The sequence below is a fragment of the Ziziphus jujuba genome, chromosome 3 (assembly GCF_031755915.1).
Source record: "Ziziphus jujuba cultivar Dongzao chromosome 3, ASM3175591v1".
Taxonomy (NCBI): Eukaryota; Viridiplantae; Streptophyta; class Magnoliopsida; order Rosales; family Rhamnaceae; genus Ziziphus; species Ziziphus jujuba.
The window spans coordinates 13,072,498-13,098,775 of NC_083381.1; the positions used below are offsets into that span (position 1 = coordinate 13,072,498).

The following is a 26,278-nucleotide window of genomic DNA, read 5'->3' on the forward strand; positions in this document are numbered from 1 at the left end:
ACATCCATACTCTTTTTGTCTAAACGAAGAACATTATACGAACAAGGAAAGTATTATACTTAGACCAACTATTTCCTCGAAAAATGTGGTGATAGCTAATTCCTAGTTAGCTTTAATTTTCAAGTAAGAAATAAGGTTGTCTTCTTAGTCTCTCTCATTTAAGCTTTTAAATTTTTTTCTTTGCTTTATTATTTTCTTTTTTGATAAATACCTTCTAACTTTTACCATTTCTTCCCCATCACTTTAGGAATGTTCTTGTCCTTCTTCATGCACCTTCTTTATTGTCATCTTAGTACCAAAAAGAATAATAAAAAAGCAAAAAAAAAAAATTAGAATCTTGAAACATTTAAACCAAATCGAAAGTAAGATGCCAAGTGTATTGATAAATTAGCCAAGCATCAAATTACTCTCATGTCGTTAGCTTTCTTCTCAATTCAACATCTTTGTGTGAAAAAAAAAAAATAACCCTTAGAATGATGTTAAGTCATAAAAAAAATGGAAGCGTATTCTTTGAGTTAGAGACTCCTCAAAACAAAATGGCAAGGCTTCTTTACTTCTTCTATATATACTTGCAGTTATATATGCATTTTGATATAAACTTATCGTATTTTGATAGACACTTATTGCATTTAACTAGTTGTGAGATTCTTCATTTGGTCATTTTACTATGCTTAAAAAATGGAAAGTCTAAGAGAAATCCAGCCACCGCAACAACAACCACATATATGGAGGAGTATGATGAATGAAAATAATCAGCCCCAACAACCCCAACAACAAGCACAAAACCTAAATAGTGGTGGTGAAGGCACAACAATCCTTAGAACATGTTTCAATGGAGTAAATACGTTATGTGGTATGTCAAAGTTAGACATTAGAATACTCTCGCTTTAAATTTTCAAGCTTTCCTCCCCTTATTCATTTTAAATGTTTATTTACTCCATCTTTCTCTTACATTTTTTGTTCTTTAAATATATTTTCTTCATTACTGATTTTTTTTATTCTATGGCTGAGGTTGTTTACATATCTTCTATGTTTAAAGAATATTTCAATGCAAAACTGAATGTAAATCAAAGGCATAACTTTCATTCACATGTAAGAGTTGTACATTAATAAAACCTTGTTAGAAAAAATTAATACCAAAAGTAATACTCTAAATTTTTACATTAGAAATGGAGACTAGAAAGAACAAAGACTTTGAATTTAATTTTGAACAAATGCAATTTCATATACATTTTACACTTTACATAAACATAATTATTTATAGAGTCCCTAAGACATAGTGAATATCCCTATTTGTTACTTTCTAAACATGAAAGATAAAGTGGCCTATAAAAGTAGGAACATGAATAACAAACCTAGAACATGGGTTAACCAAATTAAAAAGACCATGTCTAGTGATAACAAAATAAAACATAGATAAAACATAACTACCAACTAACCCATAAATTTAGCATCACATTACTCGACATTTTCCTTTGTTACAAAGCTTGAAAGTCTAAAAGATGATATGAATTTCAGAAATTTTGAATATAAGAATGCCTTCTAAAAGCTTTTACCACTGGATTGTTTATTGGATAGTACTTCATCATGATCATGCCTTTTACGACAACATGTTTGAAAAAATTATGATGAAGCTCTATACGCTTCACTTTTTCCATGAAAAATAAGATTCTTTGTCATTAAGATTTTTGCCTTGCAGCCACAAAATATGCCTATTGCTTTTATTTAATGATATTTAAATCTCCAAAAAATTTGCACATCCAAATAGCTTAACAAGCTACTAATGTGGAAGCAAGATACTCAGCTTCTTATGATGACAACACCACCATAGCCTGCTTTTTTCAAGATCATATTTTAGTTCTATGTAGGTACTATTCCTAATTCTTCAAGACCTTGAGATTGATTAAACTAGAGAATTAAATAGAAATAATGCATAATAAACACAAAGAATAATAATGAAATAGATAATATATTTAACATGGTTTGACGATTAGTGCAATCTTAATGTCCTTAGAATGCATCGACACTCATGAAATCCATAATCAAATATGATTGAAGTTTTATAATGGTGAAGTCTTTCCACTCTCAATTTGGATGGCTTGTTTTTTCTTTTTCCTTTTTTTTTTCACACACTAGCATATAAAAAATAAAGAAGTTACATATATCAAACCTAGGGGTATAAAACTAGAATAATTAAACCCTTATTTTTCTATTTTTTCACACGCACAATAATATCCCACTTAAAGACAAGAAAACAAAAATAAACCCCCTTCTCTTAGTGATTTATGAATACAGCATAGTAAGTAATTGTCCTCAACCTCAATGACTAACTAAAACAGCACATAGCTCTAATTTCTTTGTTATCATCGGTTTGGTTAACATATAGATTCTTTCGAAGTTATATATTCATAGGTGTTAATATATCATCATCAAATAGCCATTTTGATAGAGTAATAATGAACATCTATATGCTTGGCCTTGGCATGGTATGTTGAATTTTTAATAGATGTATAGCACTTTGACTGTTATTATGCAAGTACACCTTTTGCTTGACTCTCAACTATGACAAAAAAATTTGTAACCAAATCAATTCCTTGCTATATTCTATAACTGGCACATACTATTCTTCAATTATAGATAAAGTAATAATCCTTTGTAGCTTATAAGCCCAATAAAAGTAGTATTATCCAAAATGAACACATACCATGTTGTACTCCTTCTATTATCTATATCACCAATAAGATATGAATCTACATATTCTTGCAATTTCAACTTAGCCTTGTAAAGCATAAACAAGTCTTCATAGTATCATGCAAGTATCCATGTATCCATTTTACCACTTTCTAATGTTATTTGCTTAGATTTGACATTTATTTGCTTATTGCTCTGATTGTATAAGTAATATCTGGTCTGCTACCAGCCACGACAAACATAAGACTTCCAATCACACATACGGAACCTTAGCCATGAAGTCTTTCTCTTTAGTTGTTATTGGACAAAACTTCTTTGACAAATTGAAATTATTAGCCAAAGGAGCTCTAACAAGCTTAACGTCACTCATACAAAAGTACTATAATACCTTACAAATATAGGCTACTTACAACGTAATAATCTATTTGTTCCTCCTAATTCTCATCTTAAGTATTTTCTTTGTTGCATCAAAATCTTGCATCTCAAATTCACTAGACAATTATTTCTTCAATTTAATAATCCCATCCATATCTCAACTCGTTACCAATACATTATTAACATAAATTAGCAAAATAATGTAATTAGAAGTAAACCTCCTAAAATAACAACAATGATCATCATTGCATCTATAGTCACCATTATTGGGGGGGCTTATTTCAGAGCAAATAGGCTTTTCTTCAATGTGCATACCAAATTCACTTTTTTCTTCATTAAAAAACTTTCTAGCTATTACATACGTATTTTCTCCTCTAAATCACCATGGAGAAAGGTTTTGTTCACATTTATATGCTTTTAATGTAAATCTCCTGATGCTATAGTACTCAAAATTGATAGTTAGTTTCACAACTGGAGAGAAAATGTCAACGTAGTCAATTTTATGTTCTTTTGAATGTCTTTTACCACCAATTAGACTTATATCTCTTAAATCATCATGCTATTCTTTCACGTGGTATGCCTATTTATTGAGCAAAGCTTTCTTACTTTTTGGTAATTTAGCTAGTTGCCAAGTTCGTTTATGTATAAAGAAACTTCATTTCTTAATTCCTTGCGAGCTCCCACTTGCTTCAACCATTCACTTAACATACCTCATCATAGCATTCATGTTCACCTCCACTTGTAGACAACAAATAATTCAAATATTTTCTTTTTTGTTCATGTGGTTGATTGGATCTCCTAACTAGAACAAGATTCTATGGAAAATCAACCTCATATATAGTAGTTTTCTCAACTTGAGTAGTCTAACCAATCTTATATGTTCAAATAATATCCAAAAGATCATCTAGCCCAAAGTAACAAGGTTAAGGTTGTACTAAACTAGTGAATTTTGCTGCATCTTTATCTTTATATACAACTTTCTAATTAAAGACTACAGTTTTGCTTATAACAACTATTTTATTCTAACTATCTAAGAATTTACTACCAGACTCATCACCAACATAACTAATAAAAGTATATTTTGATTCAACATCTAATTTATTCATTAATATGTACATGTGAGACAAAACTAAAAATACCTACATATAAGAAAGGCTCACCTTTTTCCCATTCCATACTTCTTCTAGTATTTTGTGCTTTAACAAAATTGATAATCATGAAAAAGGCTTGCTTCTTTCCCACACCATACTTATTAAAGTATTTTGTGCTTTAACGGTTCTATTATCCACGATTAATCAAGTATGCTACTACTTTGATGATTGCCTATACTTGAAGTTGCTTTGATATACCTTTATGTAGATGCATGCTCCTGGCCCTTTAAGTTAATGTTCTATTCATCTGTTTTGTTACATTATTCTGCTCAAGTATCCCTGGCACATCCCTTTCCAATTTGATTCCCTTTAATAACAAAACTTCTTGAAATTAGTGTCTTCATACTCTCCACCATTATTAGATCTCAACTCCTAGATTTTCAAACTTGTTTCATTCCTTGCCATTACCTTCAACCTTTTGAACACCTAAGACTTTCCACCCATTAATGAAAATGAAGTTGACCTACAAACATCTATTTGAAGTAACCTAAGTTTCTCTTTCTTTGTAGTTCTGTACATTTTCTTGAAACCAATTCTTATATGTTTCTTGAAAATATAGTTTCCACACATATCAATCTTAATTGACTTCAAACCATGTATCTTCTCATTCACATGTCTAATTTATAGCCCTTTTCTTTATGCCAAAAATTCAAATCTTCGTTACTTTCTACAATTAAAATGGAACCATAACCATCTGTTATCAAGTAAAGAGTACCATTCTTCTTACCATTGGTAACAATCATAGCCTTTTGAGATCTTCCAAGTATCATCTGCAAAAGTGGTAACAAAACTCTATTATCTAGCTGGCCAATAGATTTTAGATTTTTTCTCAAATTGGGAAGATGCCTCACATTGCTGAGGTTCCATACAAACCTATGTAGCTTGATTTCTACTTCACCACTACCGACAACTTTACATGCCTAGTCGTTCGTAAGGTACACTTTTCTCAAATTATATGTATCATAATTCTAAAGTACCTTTTTGGTTAAGATAGCATGAAATAATTCCACCAAATCTAATATGAGGAGAGGATCTTGGTTCCCGATTTTAATTCCTCAACAATGTTCATATGTGTAAGGGTTTTTCAATTCCTCTGTATCTGTAATTGTCTAATTTGTACTTGTTTTATTGATAAATAATGATTTATGTATGCTATTTCTTTAAGTTTCTTTTTTTATTGGGACTACAAATTTTGTCCAACAAATTCTTTTGTCATCTATCAAAAAAAAAAGAAAAAGTTTTATATATTTTACATGAAATTAAATTCTTAAACTCAGGTTTGTAGTAGATTTTTAGTTAATTAGCAATTTCAACTACTATGAGCTCGTACTCTACTTATTTAACAAATTACATTGGTGTACCTATTCACTTAGAAATCATTGTAAAAAGAAATTGTTATATCTTTGTCTTTAGCACGATTTTAAATTCAATATCCCAAGAAATTACATGGAACAATTGATAGATCCATTTAAAATGACTTTTTTATGCTAAACATTTTTTTTAGGTGTGGGTATACTCTCAGTTCCCTATGCAATTGCACAAGGAGGATGGTTGTCCTTGATACTTCTTCTTTTTGTGGGACTGATTTCTTGGTATACAGGGCTCTTACTAAAGAGGTGTATGAAGGATCCCATAATAAAAACTTATTCAGACATAGGCCATGCAGCATTTGGACCAAAAGGAAGAACATTAATAGCTGCAGCAATGTACCTAGAGCTATTTGCAGTGGCTGTAGAATTTTTCATCCTAGAGGGTGATACTCTAAACATGTTATTTCCAAATACTACTTTTACAATCGGACACCTCAAAGTCAAAGGTACAGTAGGCTTCATTATTATCACTGCCCTAATAGTTTTGCCAAGCACATGGTTAAGGAATTTGGGTGTGTTGGCGTATTTTTCAATCGGAGGGATTGTGACTTCAATAATTTTATTGGGATGTGTTTTATGGGTGGGTGCAATTGATGGTGTGGGATTTCATGCAAGGGACAAGCTTTTGGATTTGGGAGGACTTCCCCTTACTGCAAGCATATTTATGTTTTGTTATGGTGGGCATGCGGTTTTTCCTACCTTATGCACTTCTATGAAAAATAGAACCCAATTTCCGAAGGTAAGGAATAATTCTCTAGTGTTGGAATGTGGTTCTTTCATATAGCATATCACTTATTAGCTTTTTATTATTTATTTTTTGAAATTCATTCCTCGTGGCAGGTATTGGCTGCATGCTTTATTACAAGCACTATCATTTATGGATCAATGGCCACAATAGGATATCTAATGTTCGGAGAATTTTCAAAGGATCAAATTACTTTGAATCTTCCACTAAGGAATGTTTGCACAAAGATAGCAATTTCAACAATAATCATAAATCTTCTCACCAAATTTGCACTCATACTCTCTCCCATTAGCTTAGCTATTGAAGCCAAGTTCATTCCACCTAATAACCAATTACTAAGTATCCTTGCTAGAACACTACTTATGATTAGCATAGTGGTTGTGGCTTTAGCTTTTCCATATTTTGGATATGTAATGGCATTCATAGGTTGAATGTTACAGTATCATTGTTGTTACCATGTGTGTGTTACTTGAAGATTAATGAGGTAGCTTGGGCTTTTGAGTTTGAGTTTATGGCAATAATAGCGATTCTAGTCAGTGGGATTCTCATTGGAATAACGGGCACTTATATTTCTGTAAAACACATTATAGCCCATCTGTAAAATCCTAGGAGATATGGTATATCAAATTTAAGTGTCCAATGTAATTTTATATATTTTAAAACTAATGATATTTTACAAGGATATAAAATTTTATGAGCAAATTTGTAAGATAAATTGTTTAGTACTCTTGAGCTGGTAAAAACTTGCCAGCTAATCAATTAATTTTTAATAACATGTTTAATAACCAAGTCAGCAGTTAATCATATATTGTTTAACGTTGTTTTTATTAATAGAAAATAATATATATATATATATATATATATATATATATATATATATAATATTGTTATAGCAGGTGTGGGCATCAATTTACATGTAATTTCAGGTATATATCTTAAGATTTTCATGTAATTGGAAATACTACACGGTGAGTTACATGTAATGTGAAACCCAGTCCATAATAATTACGTAAATTTTATAAACTCTATGATGTACTTGTTAAGAAAGTCCATAAATATGAATTAATATTTACAAATTTTGGATGTCAACATACATTATTTTTCTCTCGCAAAACCAATAAAAGGAAACAAATAAAACACCCTACATCTGCTTTCTTGCTTTGTATTTCATGTGATAAAGTTCATATTATATATCTAAAGAAAGAGGAAGAGAGAAATTGACATCTTAGAAAGAGAGTGACAATCAAAGGAGTTTATAAAATTTCTATCCATTATTTTGCAAAGCGATTGAGAATGATGCTTATCGAATATCTATGTACACATGTACACACACGCACATACAAACATGCGCATTCGCATGCATACACATATACAAAATACTAATAGAAAAATAACCTTAATCCTTTAGAAATGTTACATAAAATTAAACACTATCTATAACATAGAATTTGGATAAGTAATCAATAATGACCTTATTATAAGGAACAATTATAGACAAAATCTAGGCCATGAGGTAATAAAGCACAAATGTAATGAGCACGAAATGCACAATATGTAATGGGAGACTCTTTAAAGGATTTTGAATCTCTTCTACCATTGTTGAAGCTGAATCATAGCCTATATATTGCTTCGATTTTTGTTTATTTATTTGTTGGGATACGAAGTGTATACTATTTTGATTAGCCAATGTTGGAGAGCTTTCCAAAAGAGCTAGTTAACGGTCCTCAATTCTCTATCTTCAATCATCAGTTAATTTTATTCAATCCATTTAAGTAGTAGTAGACCACATGTTAAATTTCACACTAAATTTGGCAAACCTTCTCTCCTATTTTCCTTTCTTCTTGTTGTTCTCGAATGTAGTATTAGTTAATGTAGCATATATCCTATGAATTTAGTTTTTTGTAATTCTTATTTATTCACTCCAATGGCTTTTTTTTTTCTTTTCTTTTTTTCCTTTTTAAGGTTGTATGCGTATAATATTTATGCATGATATAAATATATGGTCTAGCAAGCTAGAGAGAATGCTTCAATATGTGCATTACATAAATAATTTATTAGTAGAATTTAAAAAAAATAACGCACAAACTATTTCTCATCTAAATTAAAAAAATATATATTTCAAAACTCAAGTAAAGGGGGAAAAAAAAAGAGCCTAAAATGTTTAAAGCAACAACTCATGCCTTCTACTTGCCTTTCAAGTACATAAATGTGTAAAAGGAAAATTGCAACCATAGCATATATGTGATGACTTGCGTGGGCAAGTTCAAAAGACACTAACAGGTCACCTGATGTCTAATCTCACATCGTTTGGGTGTGGAACAAGAGGTGGTTCAAATGTACTGATAATGACTTTTATAAAGCAAAGATATTTTTAGAGTGTTTGACTTCAAGGTTCAAAAGAACTCTAAAGTTAAACATGCTTAGGCGATAGCAGTCCAAGGTTAGGTGACCTCTTGGAAACTCTGAACAAATATGCCATAATAAGTATAGTGGTTAATTCGGAACAATATCGGCAGAAAATGACAGGTCCACCAATGAAGGTAGGATGTTACAAATGGTATTAAAGCTTGTACCAGGTCAGAAATGTGCTAATGAGGACAGTGGAACCCAAAAGGGGTGGAATATGATGACTAATGTAGCGGGGATGCAATAGACACTAGTAGGCTATCTAGTGTCCAGTTCCACATCATCCAAGTATGGATCAAGGGATAGTTCAAATGTCATAATAGTCATTCTTATAAAATCGAGACCTTTTTAGAGCAGTTGATTTCAGAGTTTGAAAGAACTTTCAAGTTCAGCACTCCCAAGTGAGAGTACGGTCACTAATTGGGAAGAATATCGTTGGAAACCGATAGGTTTGCTAGTGAAGGTGGAATGTTACAATTTAAGCATAACTCTTGGCAAAAACTAAAGTAAAAGTATTGTAACATGCCCTTTAAGTTAACCATAATTGAACTGGTTACCATTTACTCGCGAAAAATGTAGAATTTTAAAACTTTTCATAAATAAATTAAAATTACTATTCAAGTTCCATACCTTCAAAACAAAACAATATTTTCAAAATCAAACCTAAATTAAACTACCACATAACTTAAAGATTTTAAAATATAAATAATCAAACATTTAACCTAACTAAACATTTTGGACAATTAAATAGGAATTTAACTTAAAGAAATTTTATTTCTTAATACAAAATTATTAAGTGGTTCTCAAAGTATTGCTAGGATGCTTCCTACAATCCACCAAAATGAACAAATAAACATTGTCATTACCTAAAAAAGAATGCAACAATTGAAATGATTTTACAAATAAACTTGGTAATTTTTCAAGTTATAAAGAATAGATATGCATGTCCTTACCATACAAATATAAACATAACAATGTAGTTTTTGTCATATAATGCATACTTCAATAAATAGACAGGCTAGATTCATAACATGAGTACAATAGATCATGACATAATAAAACACATAGTCTCCATATTGCTTATAACATATATCTTGTCCAATAGATCATGACATAATTATTCATTAGGCCATTAAGTGTCAAACTTTTTCCATGTCATATATAAAATAACATATGGATGATTCATATTAAAACATGCAAATTTCATAATGCACATAATATATATTCCATAACACGTATATCAATACTTGATACGAACTTAGGACGACCTGCGCCTAAACCCGTATTATATTAGCCCGGATCTAATTATGTTCAAGTTCTAATGGTCATCTCAACCCCTAATCAACCTGTGATTAGAAACCTTGGTATAATGAAGATGCCACAATAGGTGATGGATATCCTATTGATAAGTCAAACTAAAACACTCATTCACTAATGGTATTTTAGGTGTTCAAAGAGAATAAAGAGAATTTAATCTCACAAATAATTTTCTGTATGAATAATGTACTGAATATTATTGATAAAAGAAGCCCTTAAATAGGCTAAAAGTTACAAAATAAAACTCTAATTATCTAGGTAAAACCGGCCACCAAAGAATAGGAAACCTAGCTTGGCCAAAATTCACCTCATTTCCTAATCTAATTTAGATTAATTAATTTCTTTATTTTGAATTAGGAATTAATTAATTTACAATGAAAATAATAAAATAATAAATTTCCTAAGTTGATTTTTTTCAGAAAATAAATAAATAGAAACCAAATAAAAGACTAATTTCCTAAAACAAAATGTCAAAATCAAATTAAGAAACTAGTTGACTAGTTTGACTACTAAGGTATCCTTGACCAATCTCCAACTTGTTTGGGCTCCAAATTAGCTTTTATATGCCATGTAAGATGCCAAATATGATTAATAATGATTTCCACACATTGCCCCTTGATTGGAATAAGTCAAACAAGAAGAAAAGTCAAAGCTAGCCGCTAAACAGCACATTTTCTGCCAAATTGAGATGCTGTCTGTACAAGTCCTTTTTTGATGCTTTTGAATCTGCCTTAGCTGGATTTCATGTCCTTTTAATGATATGGAGCATTTATGCCCAAAGTCCAAATTTGCATGAAAGCAACTACCCGGGTCCATATCGGCTTCCACCACTCGGATGCTTAGAATATAGAATAGGCTTTGTATATTTAGGTATGGACAAGCTCTTTTGAGAATTAACTACTCCTTGTATAAATGCTCCCAGGTTGTCCTTAAACCTCTTGGCTTGAGCTCTAGTGATCGGTCTAGTCTTCATCCATATTTAGTCGGCACCTTAGTAAGTTGTCGATTGTACGGGCTCAAGCGGATTCTCATCATTCCCATCCTCTTGAAAAAGGATTTGTCCTCAAATCAAGATCACCACCTGCAGCAAAAGAAGATAAATCAGCAACATTAAATATAGCACTAACATTATACTCACTCAACAAATCAAGTTTGTAAGCATTGTCATTAATCCGCTCCAAAACTTGAAAAGATCCATCTCCTCGGGCATAAGCTTGCACTTTCTTTGTTTGAAAAACCTCTCCTTCCTCAAGTGCAAGCAAATCAAATCTCCTGGGTCAAACACTATTACAACAAATACTATAAATACCAATTTATCTTTACAGAAATCACACTTTTTAAAGTTAGCAAATAATCTCTCCCATATTTTCAAATTTCCACTGCGTAAAGCTCTCAACAATGCAGATAAAGGCCTATACAACAAAAACATCTTTAAATAAGCATCTTTATAAATCATAACCAGCAAAGGTTTATCATTCAAAAATTTCTTTTTAACCTCACCCAAGCTTAGATTAAAAATCTTTTTCTTCTTTTCTTTTTTCTCTCTTTCTTTCCTACGCACGAATTCAATGGGTTTTACATCACTCTCGACTTTTGCACCAAATTTCTCATTCTCGGTTTTATTATTATTTTTCCACTCAACCTGGGTTTTAGAGGACTTACCTTGGACAACAAGCTTAACTTTTCCCTCTTAAATGGATGGTGAAACCGTTGGTGCCATACTAGTGTTCTCTTTTAGTCTCTCGACTTCCCTCATTTGTTGCATTTGTAATTGGTCTCTAAAAACCTCCTTCGGGGTCAATGGCTCTAGCTTAACCTTCTTGCCTTTAAACTTAAAAAAAATGGGGTTCTATCTCCCATAATGCATGGCAGCTTTATCAAATTGCCATGGCCTTCCCAATAATATATGACCTGCATGCATAGGAACAGTATCACACAATACAACATCTACATATTTATCTATACTGAATTTTACTTTGGCTTGTTTATTTACTTTCATTTCTACACTATCATTAAGTTATTCTAATCTATATAGTTCTGGATGTTTAATAGTTGTTAAGCCTAATTTATCAACCACAATATTACTAATTACACTTGTACAACTTCCAGTATCAATTATCATACTATAAATCTTATCTTGAATTTCACATCGGGTGTGGAAGATGTTTTCTCTTTGAACTTGATCCTCATCCTTGTATACAGCCAGCACTCTCCTAGAAACCAAGTTTAATTTGGCATTGAATGCATGCAAGGTTTCGACTTCATCCTCAAAGTCTTCCTCTCCTTGCTCGGTTTCATCTCCACTTTCCTCATTTCCCGATTCTAGCTCACAATCACCCTTTAACAGCATGATTCTTCTATTCGGGTATTGTCTGGCGATGTGTCCTCATTGTTGAGACTTAAAATAAACAATTTCTCTAAACCTTGAAGGTTCAGGATTAGATTTACCATCAATTTTGTGCACTTGGACAGATTCGGTTCTACCCTATCTCTTTGGCCGATTTAAACTTTCTTCTCCAACTTTCGGTTTTAACTTGTTTTCATAAGGAGGATTGTTTCTCCAACCATTTGTATTTGTCCTTCCACTATTGGAAACACCTCCAAACCATGAACTGATGTAATTCCACCCAAGCCCGCTCAACCGATAACCCGCTGGGGTGCTGACCTGACACGGATGAGGACCAGACCAATCACAAGAGCTCAAATTAAGAGATTTAAGGACAACCTGGGAACATTTATACAGGGGTAATCAATTCTCAACAGAGCTTGTCCATACTTGAAGATACAAAGCCTATTGTATTGCTTGCTGGCTTTATTGTATTTTGCTGAGTTGGCTTTTTCTCTTTCTTCCAAGCAAGGGAAACATGTGGGACTCCATAATAAGCTTAGTTGGCATCCTAAAAAGCATATTGAAGCTGATTTTAGCTTAAATTGGTCAAAAATTGATCAAAGTCAACTTAGTCAAAAAGCTAGTATTTTAGTTTCTTAATTTGATTCTACTTTTTGTTTTAAGAAATTACCATTACTTTTTGGATTTTATTTATTTATTTGCTGGACAAATAAGTTTAGGAAATTTATTATTTTATTATTTTCATTGTAAATTAATTAATTCCTAATTTAAAATAAGGAAATTAATTAATCCAAATTAGATTAGGAAAGGGAGTGAAATTAGGCAATTTCCTAATTGGATTCTATGTTGGCCGAAATTTCCTAATCCTTTTAGGGTTTTATTTTGTTCATTCAAAGCCTATTTAAAGGCTTATTTTCAATGTGAAATCAAGCTTGAATTTTATATAGAAATTTCTTTGTGAGATTGAATTCTCTTTGTCCTCTTTGAACACCGAAAACACCATTAGTAAATGAGTGTTTTAGTTTTAACTTATCAATAGGATTTCCATAACCTATTGTGGCATCTTCATTATATACCAAGATTTTTAATCACAGGTTGGTTAGGGGCCAAAGTGACCATTAAAACTTAAACATAATTAGATCCGAGCTAATGTAATATGGGTTTAGGAGCAGGTCCTCCTAGGTTCGTATCATTTGGTATCAGAGCCGAATTTTGTACAGGTTTCATCTATCTTTATTTTCTTTCTTTGTTTTTATGTTAATCTACAATTTTAGCATTAGGTTAAGGTTGCTCCTATCATCATACATGTTCTGCATATTAAAAAAAAAAAAAAAGAATTCATTCATAGTTAAATTAGGTTTTCCTTGTTTTACCGTATTTTTGTTTCCTAGTTTATTGGTTATCTTTTATCATTGTTCTTGTTAATTTGGTTTTTGTTGATTTTTTTCTTTACTGTTTTAGTCTTAAATATTTGCATTCATTTATTCAAAAAAAAAGTTGAACAGATATATTAAAAAAATAAAAAATCTACGCCTTTTTTATTCTTGTTGTTGGAGGCCACGGGTTTTGGTGAATATTAGGTGTTGGAATTGCAAATTTTGGTGTTGATTCTTGCTACTGCAGTTTTTTTATGTTCTATGAGTGAAAAAAAAAAGAAAAAAAAAAGAAAAAAAAAGGAAGAAGAAAACCGAATTAAAAAAAAAATCGGTTTGTTGGAGTTTGATTTGTTTGCTGATTTCTTGGAGCTGCTGTTTTGTTGATTATTTATTCAATATTTGGAGTTTCTGGAGAATTATTTTTTTTGCTGATATTTGAATTTTGGGTGTTTAAATTATTGGGATTAAAATTAATTGAAGGATTTGATACAAAACTTGAATTACAAGGACAACAACCAACACTATTCTATATTTTTGTTCGATTTGATTCTTGTTCATATTTGAAATTCTTTTTCCTAAATTTTATTCTTGAATCCTTAATCTTTTACCATCTCATCCAGTTCTTGCTAATTCTAAAATTTTCCTTGTTAATTTGCCTTATTTTGCCTAGAAAAGCCGAAAACTAGATTTCGCCAATTCATTTGGTATTGCTTGCTTTCACTATTGTTTTGTTGATAAGTTAAATTAAAACATACTTGTGATCTAATTGCTGTTTTGTGGGTGTTTTATTTAGAACTTTGAGATAATTCTTTGAGTGGAAAGAGACAAGAGTGTGTGAGCTTAAAAGAGGATAAAAGCCAAAACTAGTGTGAAAACACGAGCGTCGAGACCTTAATTGAGTGAAAAACGTGAGGGGGTGATTTTTGGTGAGAATTTATTTTATTTTGCATTATTCATACTAACATGGCAGATTCAAGGGTGAGAAGAGGAGATCCACCTTTGAGAATCAATGAAGAAGAATCTGTAGGATTCCATGGTGGTTCCTGAGCTACGGGGAGTGGTGAGCAAATGGACATGAGGGCTGTTTTAGAACAACTACAGTGGATGAATGCTCAATTTGACCACATAAATTAAAGGATGGACAAAATAGAAACATCTCATGGTGGATCGAATTTGAGGCAAGAGTTCCATGGAGGTCGAGGGGCTCGTGGATGACCTAGAGAGGAGTTTGAAGAGGAATATTTTGGAGATGATTTCGAGGACGGAATGGATGAAACACTTGCTATCCAAGAGAGGCTAGGCCATGGAAGGTATAGAAGAGAGGAGGTGGATGATGATCTTGGCAACATCAAGGTACACATACCACATTTCATGAGGAAAAGTGACTCGAAGGCTTCCTTGGAATGGCAGGAGCATATGGAGATGATCTTCGATTGCCACAACTATTCGAAGGTTAAGAAGGTGAAATTGGTAGTAATGAAATTTGGCCATTATGCACTCCAATGGTGGACCAACGAGCAAAATACCTGAAGGAGAGTTGGTGATGACTTATATAACACCCCACCCCGAAATATGCTGAAAATATCTCAAGTTAATCAAAGTTGATCGGGTTTGACCATTGTTGACCAATAAGGGTCAAACTTTGAATTTTTGACTCGGCAAGAATTTTAGGTTGACCGAGGCACCGTTGCAAAGTACGCATCAATCTGAGTTCATAGACTAATAGCATGGTGAAAACGGAGCTACAGTTTGAAAGTTATGAGCAAAACAAATTAAGGTCCAAACTATCCGAAGGTGATAGAGTTGACTTTTTATTTTTATAGAAATGAGCTTTGACTCAAATACAGTTGTGAAGTACTCATAGATACGAGTCCATAGACTAGCGGCACGCTTGATTTGGATATTTCGGTGAAAAGTTATGGACCTGCAAAGTTATTTTTCAAATACTGTATTATTTTAATATTATTTTTAAACGTGTGAACAGTTTGCATCACGTGTAACATTATAAATGTGCCATGTGTCACGACAAGAAAATGCCACATGTCAGCCATGATTAAATACTATATTATTTTATATTATATTATTATTTTCTATATATTTATTATTTTCTTTTTTTTCTTTTTTTTTTCTTTTTTCTTTTTTTTCCTCCCCCACGTGGGGAAATGCCTAACGGGCTTTTTCTTCTTCTTCTTCCTTCTTCTTCTTCTTCCTTCTCTCCTCCTCCCTATCGGCCCCACCTTGGTTTCTCCATTTTCGACCACTAGAAGGCCACACGCGCCGGGCACAGTCGAAGCCCAGTCGCCGATGAGCTCGACTGCAAAGTTTGGTGGTTGGCCTACCGGCAACGTGCCCAAATCGGCAGGTAAAGCCGGCGGTGGCACAAATTCCATTTCCGACGTACCCAATCCAAATTTATACTTTGTCCCCCTTATTTTGGGTCCTCTAATCTCAAAAATGGCCTCAATTTGTTTAATTTCAAACCGGATTGTGAGATAGGTGGAGGACGAGCTCGGCCAAAGCTTCCCGGTCAAATTCCAGCCACCACCAGTGGGTTTGTGGTCAATGGAGGTTAGAAATGTGTTCCTCATCTTATTAGCTTTCTATAGATCCTCATTTGTGAATTTTGGTCAACATTTATGTTAAATCTTCCGGATAACTATGTCTAATTTATCCGATTAAAATATTATTTTAATCGGTTTGTGTATTGTTGATGCTTTAGGAGCAGGTGTGACTTATGGAATTGATCTTATGGAGGATCTTGGTATAATTGCATGCTCGATGTGAATGACTCACCTTCAAACTTATTTTGGGATGTTAAAATATATATATTTTGCGTTAATTGGTTATTTGAAGAATATGTTTTATGTCTTGAATATTTAGTAAATTTATATTTGGAATTTTGATGCCAAAATTGAATGGAATTAAATATTTGTGCATTATAAAATATTTTGGTTTTAAGGATTTTATGAATTTGAGATTTTGGTAATTATTATCAAATTTCGTTGTTGGAATATTTCATAATTAAATAATTGATAAATATGTTTTATGTATTTGATATTAAGAGAATTTCTATCTAAAATTATATTGCCAATTTATGATAATTTTTAATATGTGTTTTGGTGCAAAAATATATTTTGGGACTTAAAGATTCATGGTTTAAAGTTTTATTTAAATTATTGTTAAGTTTAATGTTGGCGTTATGATGGTGTTTTATATGAATTTAATTGCATACGAATTTGATATAGTTTTTAATATCAATTTTTTTTTGTACAGCTTGATTTTAAGGATTTGATGAAAAATATTTGTTTTAAAAGTATTATGCTTCAAAAATATTTTTCTGCATTTAAATATTATGGGATTGATTTATTTATGGTGAAAGTGATAGAATTTATGTGATGGATTTATGATAAGGATTTAAGAAAATGTGAGTCTGAAAAATGGTATAATTCCCACAGTGAATTTTGGAAAAACTGAATATTTTAATAATATATTTGGTTATTTGTTTTAGACGCACTCATACAGTACTGGTGTTTTGTACTGTATATGTGGATAAGCGTGCAAGTTGTAATGTCTCCCGTGAGTTGCCATCGGACCGAGGGCAGGCAAGTTTGATATTGACCATAGGCGCCCCCCTCCATGGCCGGGATGACGATTTAAGCAGTGGCGCTGTTGGGACGCCGAAGCGACCGTATGCAAGTTTCTCTCTTTAACCTCCCGCCAGACGGTGCTCGGGACGCTGGGTATTGTAGGGCATCACTGGTATATAGTATAGTGCGTCAAGTATTATTTTTCGGATAAAAGTTCCAAATCCTAAAGTTTTAAAATCGTATTTAAATTAAATATATTTAATTTGTTTTATCACATATTTCCAATTAGTGTTTTTCTAAAATGTGTTTATTCATATTTTATGTCAATTATTTTAAAGCAATATTTCTAAAATGCATTTTACCTTGCTTTTTACTATTTAAATGGATTCGGTGTTTTAAAATAAATTCTTATATATTATTACCCTTTATTTCAAATAGATGATTGATTTGATTTAAGTATTTCTTTTATTAATTAAATGATTTATTCTACTTATTTTAGATTGATTGTTTAAATATATTTTACCACGTTTTTATTATTTGTTTTAATTCGAGATTTTAACATGAATTTTATTTATATTTCATAATCTATTTCAAGTTGAAGTTTAAAATTAATTAAAAGGTTTCTTTGATTATTCCATGGATTTAACAACTAAATTTTATAATTTATATTTTGAGTTTATTTTTGTTTTATGCCAAATTCCTTCAATCCAAGTTTATTTATTTTATCTAATGATATCTTATTCTAAATTTAAGAATTGGTTTTTAAAGTGTTTCCAATGCAAACTTTTGAGTTCTACATTAATATTTGTATTTTATGTGCATTCTAAATTATTGCATTCCATTTAATTTAATATTTCCTTAATTATTTTTAATGTAAATTTATTATGATTTTGCTTATTTTATTTATGACATTTCGTGTACAATTCAATAATTGTTATTAAAATTATTCTTGTTTCTTATTATACATTCGAGAATTTTAATTTAATGTATTTTATTTATAATTTATTTAATTAATTATTCCTTGATTTTTGGGGTACAATTATTGGGTTTTTTGAAAATGTTTTAAAAATGAAACTTTTCCAACTCAGTGAACTGTGAGGGTTTTGAGAGAAAACAATATTTCAACTACTTATTATTTATTTGATTATTTATTATTATTAATTAATCAAGTTCATTTTATCGTATTATTATTATTATTATTATAAGTGTGTCGTAGTTAGGGTCATTCACTGAGATGATTAGTATATCATATTTTTAAATTTTGTTCCCCTAGATCCAGGGTAGTAGGCGTTGATCGTCCGGAGTCAAGCTCGACGTCTTTGTTTGTTGCTGAAAGTCCAAGAATCTTTCCCTTCTTTTGCTCCCTAGCTTATATTATTCATTTTATCTTTTGTCGTATTAAATTTCATATTTAACTGTATCTTGGTAAATCTTTGTATACTATCTTGGACATTTATTTATTAATTATGCACTGATTTCCTATTATTCTTTTGAAGTGCTACAAATTTGTGGAATTAAATTGTAGTAAGGTGAGAGGAACAAAATGGTGTATATAGAAGTGTATTTTCAGTGCTAGAAGTTTGTGCTAAGTCCAACCCTTGGAGGAGGTTCTGCCGGATTTTCCATTGGAGGGTCCGATAGGGTTTTCTTGGGATCAGGGTTTGTCTAGGGTTCCGGTGAGGGATCTTGGACGAGTCTTGACAGCTTGGTCACTACATGGCGACAAATGAAAAGAGGCATAAGGAAGCGATTCGTACCAACACACTATCATAGGTTGCTATATCAAAGGCTTCAATCTTTATCTCAAGGAAGCAGGTCCGTGGAAGATTATTACAAGGAGATAGAGATGCTTATGATGAGGTTAAGCATGAATGAGGATAGAGAAGCAACCATGGCAAGATTCCTTGGTGGTTTGAATCGTGAAATAGCCAATCAACTAGAATTGCAACAATATGTGGAATTGGAGGAGATGTTGCATGTGGCTATTATGGAGTCCGAGCAGCAAGAAATGGTTCCAACTCTTTATGAATTCAATAAATATCACTAAGAGGTCATGGAAACAAGTCAAGGCATAAGTAAAACCAACTTGTACGAATTTGTACGGACAACTTCAATATTTGGCCGAAAATTGTTGTATTGCTTGCTGACTTTATTGTATTTTGCTGAGTTGGCTTTTTCTCTTTCTTCTAAGCAAGGGAAACATGTGAGACTCCATAATAAGCTTATTTGGCATCTTAAAAAGCATATTGAAGCTGATTTGTAGGTCAAATTGGTCAAAGATTGGTCAAAGTCAACTTAGTCAAAAGCTAATATTTTAGTTTCCTAATTTGATTCTACTTTTTGTTTTAGGAAATTACCATTACTTTTTGGATTTTATTTATCTATTTGCTGGAAAAATAAGTTTAGGAAATTTATTATTTTATTATTTTCATTGTAAATTAATTAATTCCTAATTTAAAATAAGAAAATTAATTAATCCAAATTAGATTAGGAAAGGGAGTGAAATTAGGCAATTTCCTAATTGGATTCTATGTTGGCCGAAACTTCCTACTCCTTTTAGGGTTTTATTTTGTTCATTCAAAGCCTATTTAAAGGCTTATTTTCAATGAGAAATCAAGCTTGAATTTTATACAGAAATTTATTTGTAAGATTGAATTTTCTTTGTTCTCTTTGAACACCGAAAACACCATTAGTAAATGAGTGTTTTAGTTTTGACTTATCAATAGGATTTCCATCACTTATTGTGGCATCTTCATTATATACCAAGGTTTCTAATCACAGATTGGTTAAGGGTAAAGGTGACCATTAGAACTTGAATATAATTAAATCCGGGCTAATATAATATGGGTTTAGGAGCACGTCGTCCTAGGTTTGTATCAGTTGATTATATTTAAATTTTGTTATTTAGAAACAACAATTATTGGGTTGCATATTTGAAACTCCTATTTTATATTAATTTGATTGCATTTTTGTTTCTTAGATGGTACTCTATGAAGTGCCTTGCACTTATTACCAAAAAGTGGATTTTATAATGCACTCACATTCCTTTTTTGCAGTTTAAGGTAGGAGATTCAAATGGTGGTGAAGAATTTATACCAAAGCCTAATAATAAATTGGAAATGATCAAAGATGGCTATAATATCTAAGATTTAAAGAGGAATCTGCATCTCTGAAGCAAGATATCTCAAATTTGAAGAAGAAATATGCACCTATATTAGAGCACATTTCATGGATTAAGAAAGCAACAGATTAGTTTTTACTTGATGGTGTCCTTCCTAAGTTGATGACACGATCATGAAGCTCCTTTAACCGTTGATGAATTCATTAACATGCATGAGGAAAATTATGGCATGGTAAATAATACCAAGACATGCAATGTTTCTCGATAATTTCTCCTTTTGCCTGATATTTCTTATGTCATGATGCAATCTCTTCCAATGCTACTTTGAGTTCTCCTTTTGCACTTCACAATGAAAAACTGAAAAAACTTAAAGGATCGAGATTGCGAATTATAATTATTAAATTTCAAACAATTGAAAAACTTAAAGGATAGAGATTGTGGATTATAATTATTACATTTTATTTCTATAAGTATCACGCATGATATTTTTAAAATTTCCTTTGAGATTTAAAGTCTTTTTAATTATTAAATTTTTGGCTTTTGATAAATCGATCATATATTTAGTATGAAAGTTATTATAAAAACTTTGTTATCAACAATTTAAACATATGATTATCAACTTTCCTAATTGTAAGTTTTTATTTATTGATCAATAATCTTTTGGAATGCATATGTCACAGATATTGCTTAGATCACTACATAAACGGTTATATGATCCTTTTATATATGTTTATGAAAAACAATAATTATTGTGCTATAAACAATGTAGCAAAAAAACAATAATTATTGTGCTATAAACAATGTAGCATACTAATAGAATAGTGTATTGTAATTGAGTAGTGTTTTCTTACTTATGACAAAGTATTTAATAGAACTAATCTAAAATTATCTTATTTTTTGGCTTATAACAAATAGGACATACATTTAGCATAATCATCATATAAATGCTTTGTTATCAACAATATGAAATGTGATCATCAACTCTTTTAGTTGTTAGTTTTTATCTAATGATCGATTGTCAGTTAAAATACATGGATCAGAGAGATTTCCAAAATCACTTCATGAAAGGTTATAGGGCATTTCTCCATATTTCTTTAAAAAAGTAACTCTTCTATTATTTTTATAAAAAAAATGTAGCATATGAATCTTAATTATGATAAATCGTTAAATATGTTGATGTACTACACTTTTATATATTTTGTATTTAATATTAGTTCCTAACTTATGAATAGTTTATGCCATGTTATATTAGTTTTGTTTTTTTTAATTAATTTATTCTTTTTATGGTGTACTGTTTGTGAGATCCCACATCAGTTGGAAAGGGGAACGAATCATGCCTTATAAGAGGGTGTGGATACCTTTCCCTTGCGATGCGTTTTAACTAAAACTGTGCGGGCTGGGCCCAAAGCGGACAATATCGCATGCGAGTGGACTGGACTGTTACAGACTGTATGCGATATTATCCGCTTTGGGCCCAACCCACATGGTTTTGTCAAAACGCGTCGCAAGGGAAAGGTATCCACACCCTCTTTTAAGGCATGCTTCGTTCTCCTTTCCAACCGATGTGGGATCTCACAATCCTCCCCCCTTGGGGCCCAGCGTCTTCGCTGGCACATCGATCCGGGTACTAGCTCTGATACCATCTATAATAGCCCAGTCCATCCGCATGCGATATTATCCGCTTTGGGCCCAGCCCGCACGGTTTTGCTTAAAATGCGTCGCAAGGAAAAGGTATCCACAGCCTTTTATAAGGCATGCTTCGTTCCCCTTTCCAACCGATGTGGGATCTCACACTGTTAGATTTTAATCATTAGAATTGTGGTTTTCTATGCAAATATCAGTAAATATGCAATATACTAATTTTAATTCTAACAATTTATTAAATAAATTATAAATTGTTATATACACTTTTTGAATGTTATTGTAATTGAGTAGTATTTCCTAAATTATGATTATATTATATCATAATTTTGTGTATTAGTTTGTTTTTCATGATTATATGTTGTTAAATTTCAATCACGGTCTTCTCTTTATGTCAGGACCCGTCCAAAATTCCTTCCCGGAACCCTAGACAAGCCCTGATCCCAGGAAAATACCACCGAGCCTTCCAATGGAAAATCCGGCAGCACCTCCCCTAAGGGTAGGACTTACCACAAATTTCCTGCACTGAAAACACACTTCTATAATCGTCCCCTTATTCCTCCCACATTACTACAAATTGATTCCACAAATTTATAGCACTTCGAGGAATAACAGCAACTCAGTGCATAAATAATAACTACATGTCCAATATAGTATACAGAGCATTATACAAATAAATGTGAAATTTATATGATGACAGATAAAGAAGTAATACAAGATGGAGAGGAAAAAGGGAAGGAATACTTCTTGGACTTTCGGCAACGAACTGAGACGTTGGGCTCGCCCCGGGCAATCAACGTCTCTAACCTGGACCTAGGGGAACGGAATTTAAAAACGTGAGATGCTAATCATCTCAGTGAGTGACCCTATCTACCGAACACCTTTAATATTAATAATATACCAAATAAAGGAATTTAATTAATATCAACAATTAAATAAATAATAAACAATTGAAGTAATATTTTCTCTCAAAACCCTCACTATTCACTCCATTGGAAATGTTCCCCTTTTAAAACATTTTCACAAAACCCGATATTCGTACTTCCCGAAAACCAAGGGATCAAATAATTTAATAAACAACAAATAAATAAATACCCTAAATATAAATAAAATGTAATAAATTATAATAAATAATTTTTGTACTCTTTGGGGTTTGAAATTTCTATCCGAAAAATTTGTACTTGACGCACCACACCATATACCAGTGATGCCCTCCGATACCCAGCGTCCCGAGCACCGACTGGCGAGGAGGTTAAAGAGAGAAACTTGCAAATGGCACTTCGGTGTCCCGACAGTACCGCTACTTAAATCGTCATCCCGGCCAAGGAGGGAGGCGGCTGATGCGCAATATATAAAACTTGCCTGCCCTCGGTCCAATGGCAACTCATGGGAGACATAATACTTGCGCGCTAAACCACATATACATACACCAGAACACCAATACTTATTAAATAATTATTAAATCAACCGTACCATTCTTTCCAAAATTACCGTGGGAAATATACCAATTTTCACATTTACCATCCCACATATTTTCATTTAATAAACCCGATATGAAAACATCGATAACAGTAAAACAATAATTTTTTTTCTCGCAACACGCGGTTCAACGAATAATATACCATGGGCATAATTATGAAAATTAAACCACCAATTTGAACAAATAATTGTCTTAAAATATTCAAACCAATTATGCCCAAAATTAATATAAAATCCAAACACAACAAATTACTGAAAATACTTGCTCATGTGTAATAAATACCATTTAATCACAATAAAATAATAATCGGGAATTTCTAATGACCCCAAAATTCCATTTAGCACCGATGGGTAAATATATATAAAATAATATTTTTTCCCGATTATATTTAAAGTACGCCACATGAGCATAATTTATCGATATCAAATAAACACCAAATAAATATAATAAATTGCCCAAAATAGTTTTCAAGGTGGGTCACTCACCTGGAGCACGCAATTAATCCAAGATCCACCATGGGATCAATTCCACAACCCACCCGTGCTCCTAGAACACAATTCATACACAGTCAAATAAATTAATATTTTATTCGAGTAAATTATACCCGGTACCCGGGGGGTTAAACACAAACGTTAACCAAAGTTGACGAGAAATATACCGAATCGAAGCTTGAGCGACGAGGATTACAAATCCGGTCTTCCTTCCCGGAGATCGGACCCGAGGTGGCCGGAATCTCGCCGGAAAGCTTTCGGGATTCAACTCTTCGATTCTCTTAATCCATCGCAAATTGGTAGAAAAGGACCCCGGATTTGGATTCAGGGGGTCGGAATTAGTGGACAGGGACTGGCGGTGCAACTGGGTACTCGCCGGAACAGTGATTTCCAGCGAGCCGCCGCCGTTATCGGCAACCGTCGCCGGCGGCGGCGCGTGCGGTGGCCGTTGGCTGAGATTTTTGGCGGTTTTGTAGATCGAGGGGAGAGGATTCCAACGGGACTGGCGGTGAGGTAAACGGAGGCCGGACGGCGAAGAGATCGGGGTTTGAAGGTTTTCGGCGTCTCGCCGGAAAACGCTCCGATCCCGGCGCGTCGGAAGTCCGGTGGCCGTGAAATTTGGTGGGTAGGCCGGACTTGAGGAGGTGGTGAGGGGTGGCTGGCACGTGTGGCCTGAAAATGGCTGGAAACAGGGCAAACAGCGGTGGCCGGCGGTGGAGGGAAAAATCACCGCAGAGCTTCGCCGCCTCGATCCGGGCGAGTCCGGCGGCATCTGGCCGGGAAAATTGGAGGTTAGGGTCGCGGGGAACTAGGCTTCACCGGTGGTCGGTGCGTGTAGCCCTCCAGTGGCCGGACGGTGGCCAACCGGTGGTGGCCGGTTGTTTCTCTCTCTCCCTCTCTCTCTTTCTCTCTCTCTTTCTCTCTCTTCCCCGGCGTTTTTGCCAAATAAAAGCCACCATGGGTAACACTGTTCATCCAAATGGACCAATCAGGTGACGACACGTGGCATTTCACTGTTCATTGATTCAAAAACATTAAAATATTACAATATCCGGCAAACTTCACGCGTCCATAACTTTTTAACCGTACGTCCAAATTAGGCGTGCCACTAGTCTGTGAACTTGTATCGACGAGCACTTTACAACCATATCAAAGTCAAAGCAAAATTCTACAACCATAAAAAGTCAACTCCCAGCACCTTTTGGACAGTTTGAACCTCAACTTGTTTTGCTCATAACTTTCAAACCGTAGCTCCGTTTTCAACGTACTACTAGTCTACGAACTCGTGCCAACGTATACTTCGTAACGGTACCTCAGTCAACCTAGAATTCCAATCAGAACAAAAAGTCAACTTTGACCCCTTCGGTCAACGGTCAAAGTCAAAGTCAACGGTCAACGGTCAACCTCCGTCAAAGTTGAAAAATTTCCGTTGTACTTTGGGACGGGGTGTTACACTTTAAGTATCATACATCATATTTGTAAAATTTTTCTTTGAGATTCAAAGTTTTTCAATTTTTACTTTTTTAGCTTTTGATAAATAAATAATATATTTAATATGATCATCATATAAATATTTTGTTATCAACATTCTAAAAATGTGATCGTTAACTTATTGGTTTTAAGTTCTTATTTATTGATTGATTACCACTCAGAAGCATATATCACAGAGATTGCCAAAATTACCAAATGAAAGACTATAGGATACTTCTTTATACTTTTTCCAAAATTAAAAACTCTTGTGCTATAAACAATGTATTATACTACTATTATATCCTAACATATAACTAATTTTTGTTATATTATACTTAGTATTTTTGCTACACATGTATAACTTTAGTTTTTTTTTTTTTTTTTTTAATTGTACATTGTCAAATTTTAATCATTTAAGATTGTGGTTTTCTATATAACTATAATGCATGGTCTTTATATAAAATCCCTTCAACCTAAAAGTTTTTTCAATTATTATTTTTTTTCTTTTTTTTTTTGAATTATTATTAGTTTTTTCTCATATGCTTAATATAATGGTTATATAAAGTTATGTAATTAACATTATAATTACCATATGATATATTATTGTAATGAAAATCTAATATATGAATGCATTACAAATATTATTGTAATTACTATATGAAATTCTAAAAGAATGTATGTTTTTTTTATTTTTTCAAATACACTAA

General features: G+C 32.6%; 1 protein-coding gene across 1 annotated transcript; it reads left to right on the plus strand.

Annotated features, from left to right (window-relative positions):
- Positions 1-613: 613 nt before the first annotated feature.
- LOC125423587 (amino acid transporter AVT1I) lies at positions 614-7,023 on the plus strand. Its single transcript, XM_060816021.1, is given in 4 exon segments — positions 614-853; positions 5,722-6,326; positions 6,428-6,758; positions 6,761-7,023. Coding segments are annotated over 4 exon segments (1,284 nt in total). The 5' UTR covers positions 614-678; the 3' UTR covers positions 6,934-7,023.
- Positions 7,024-26,278: the final 19,255 nt, after the last annotated feature.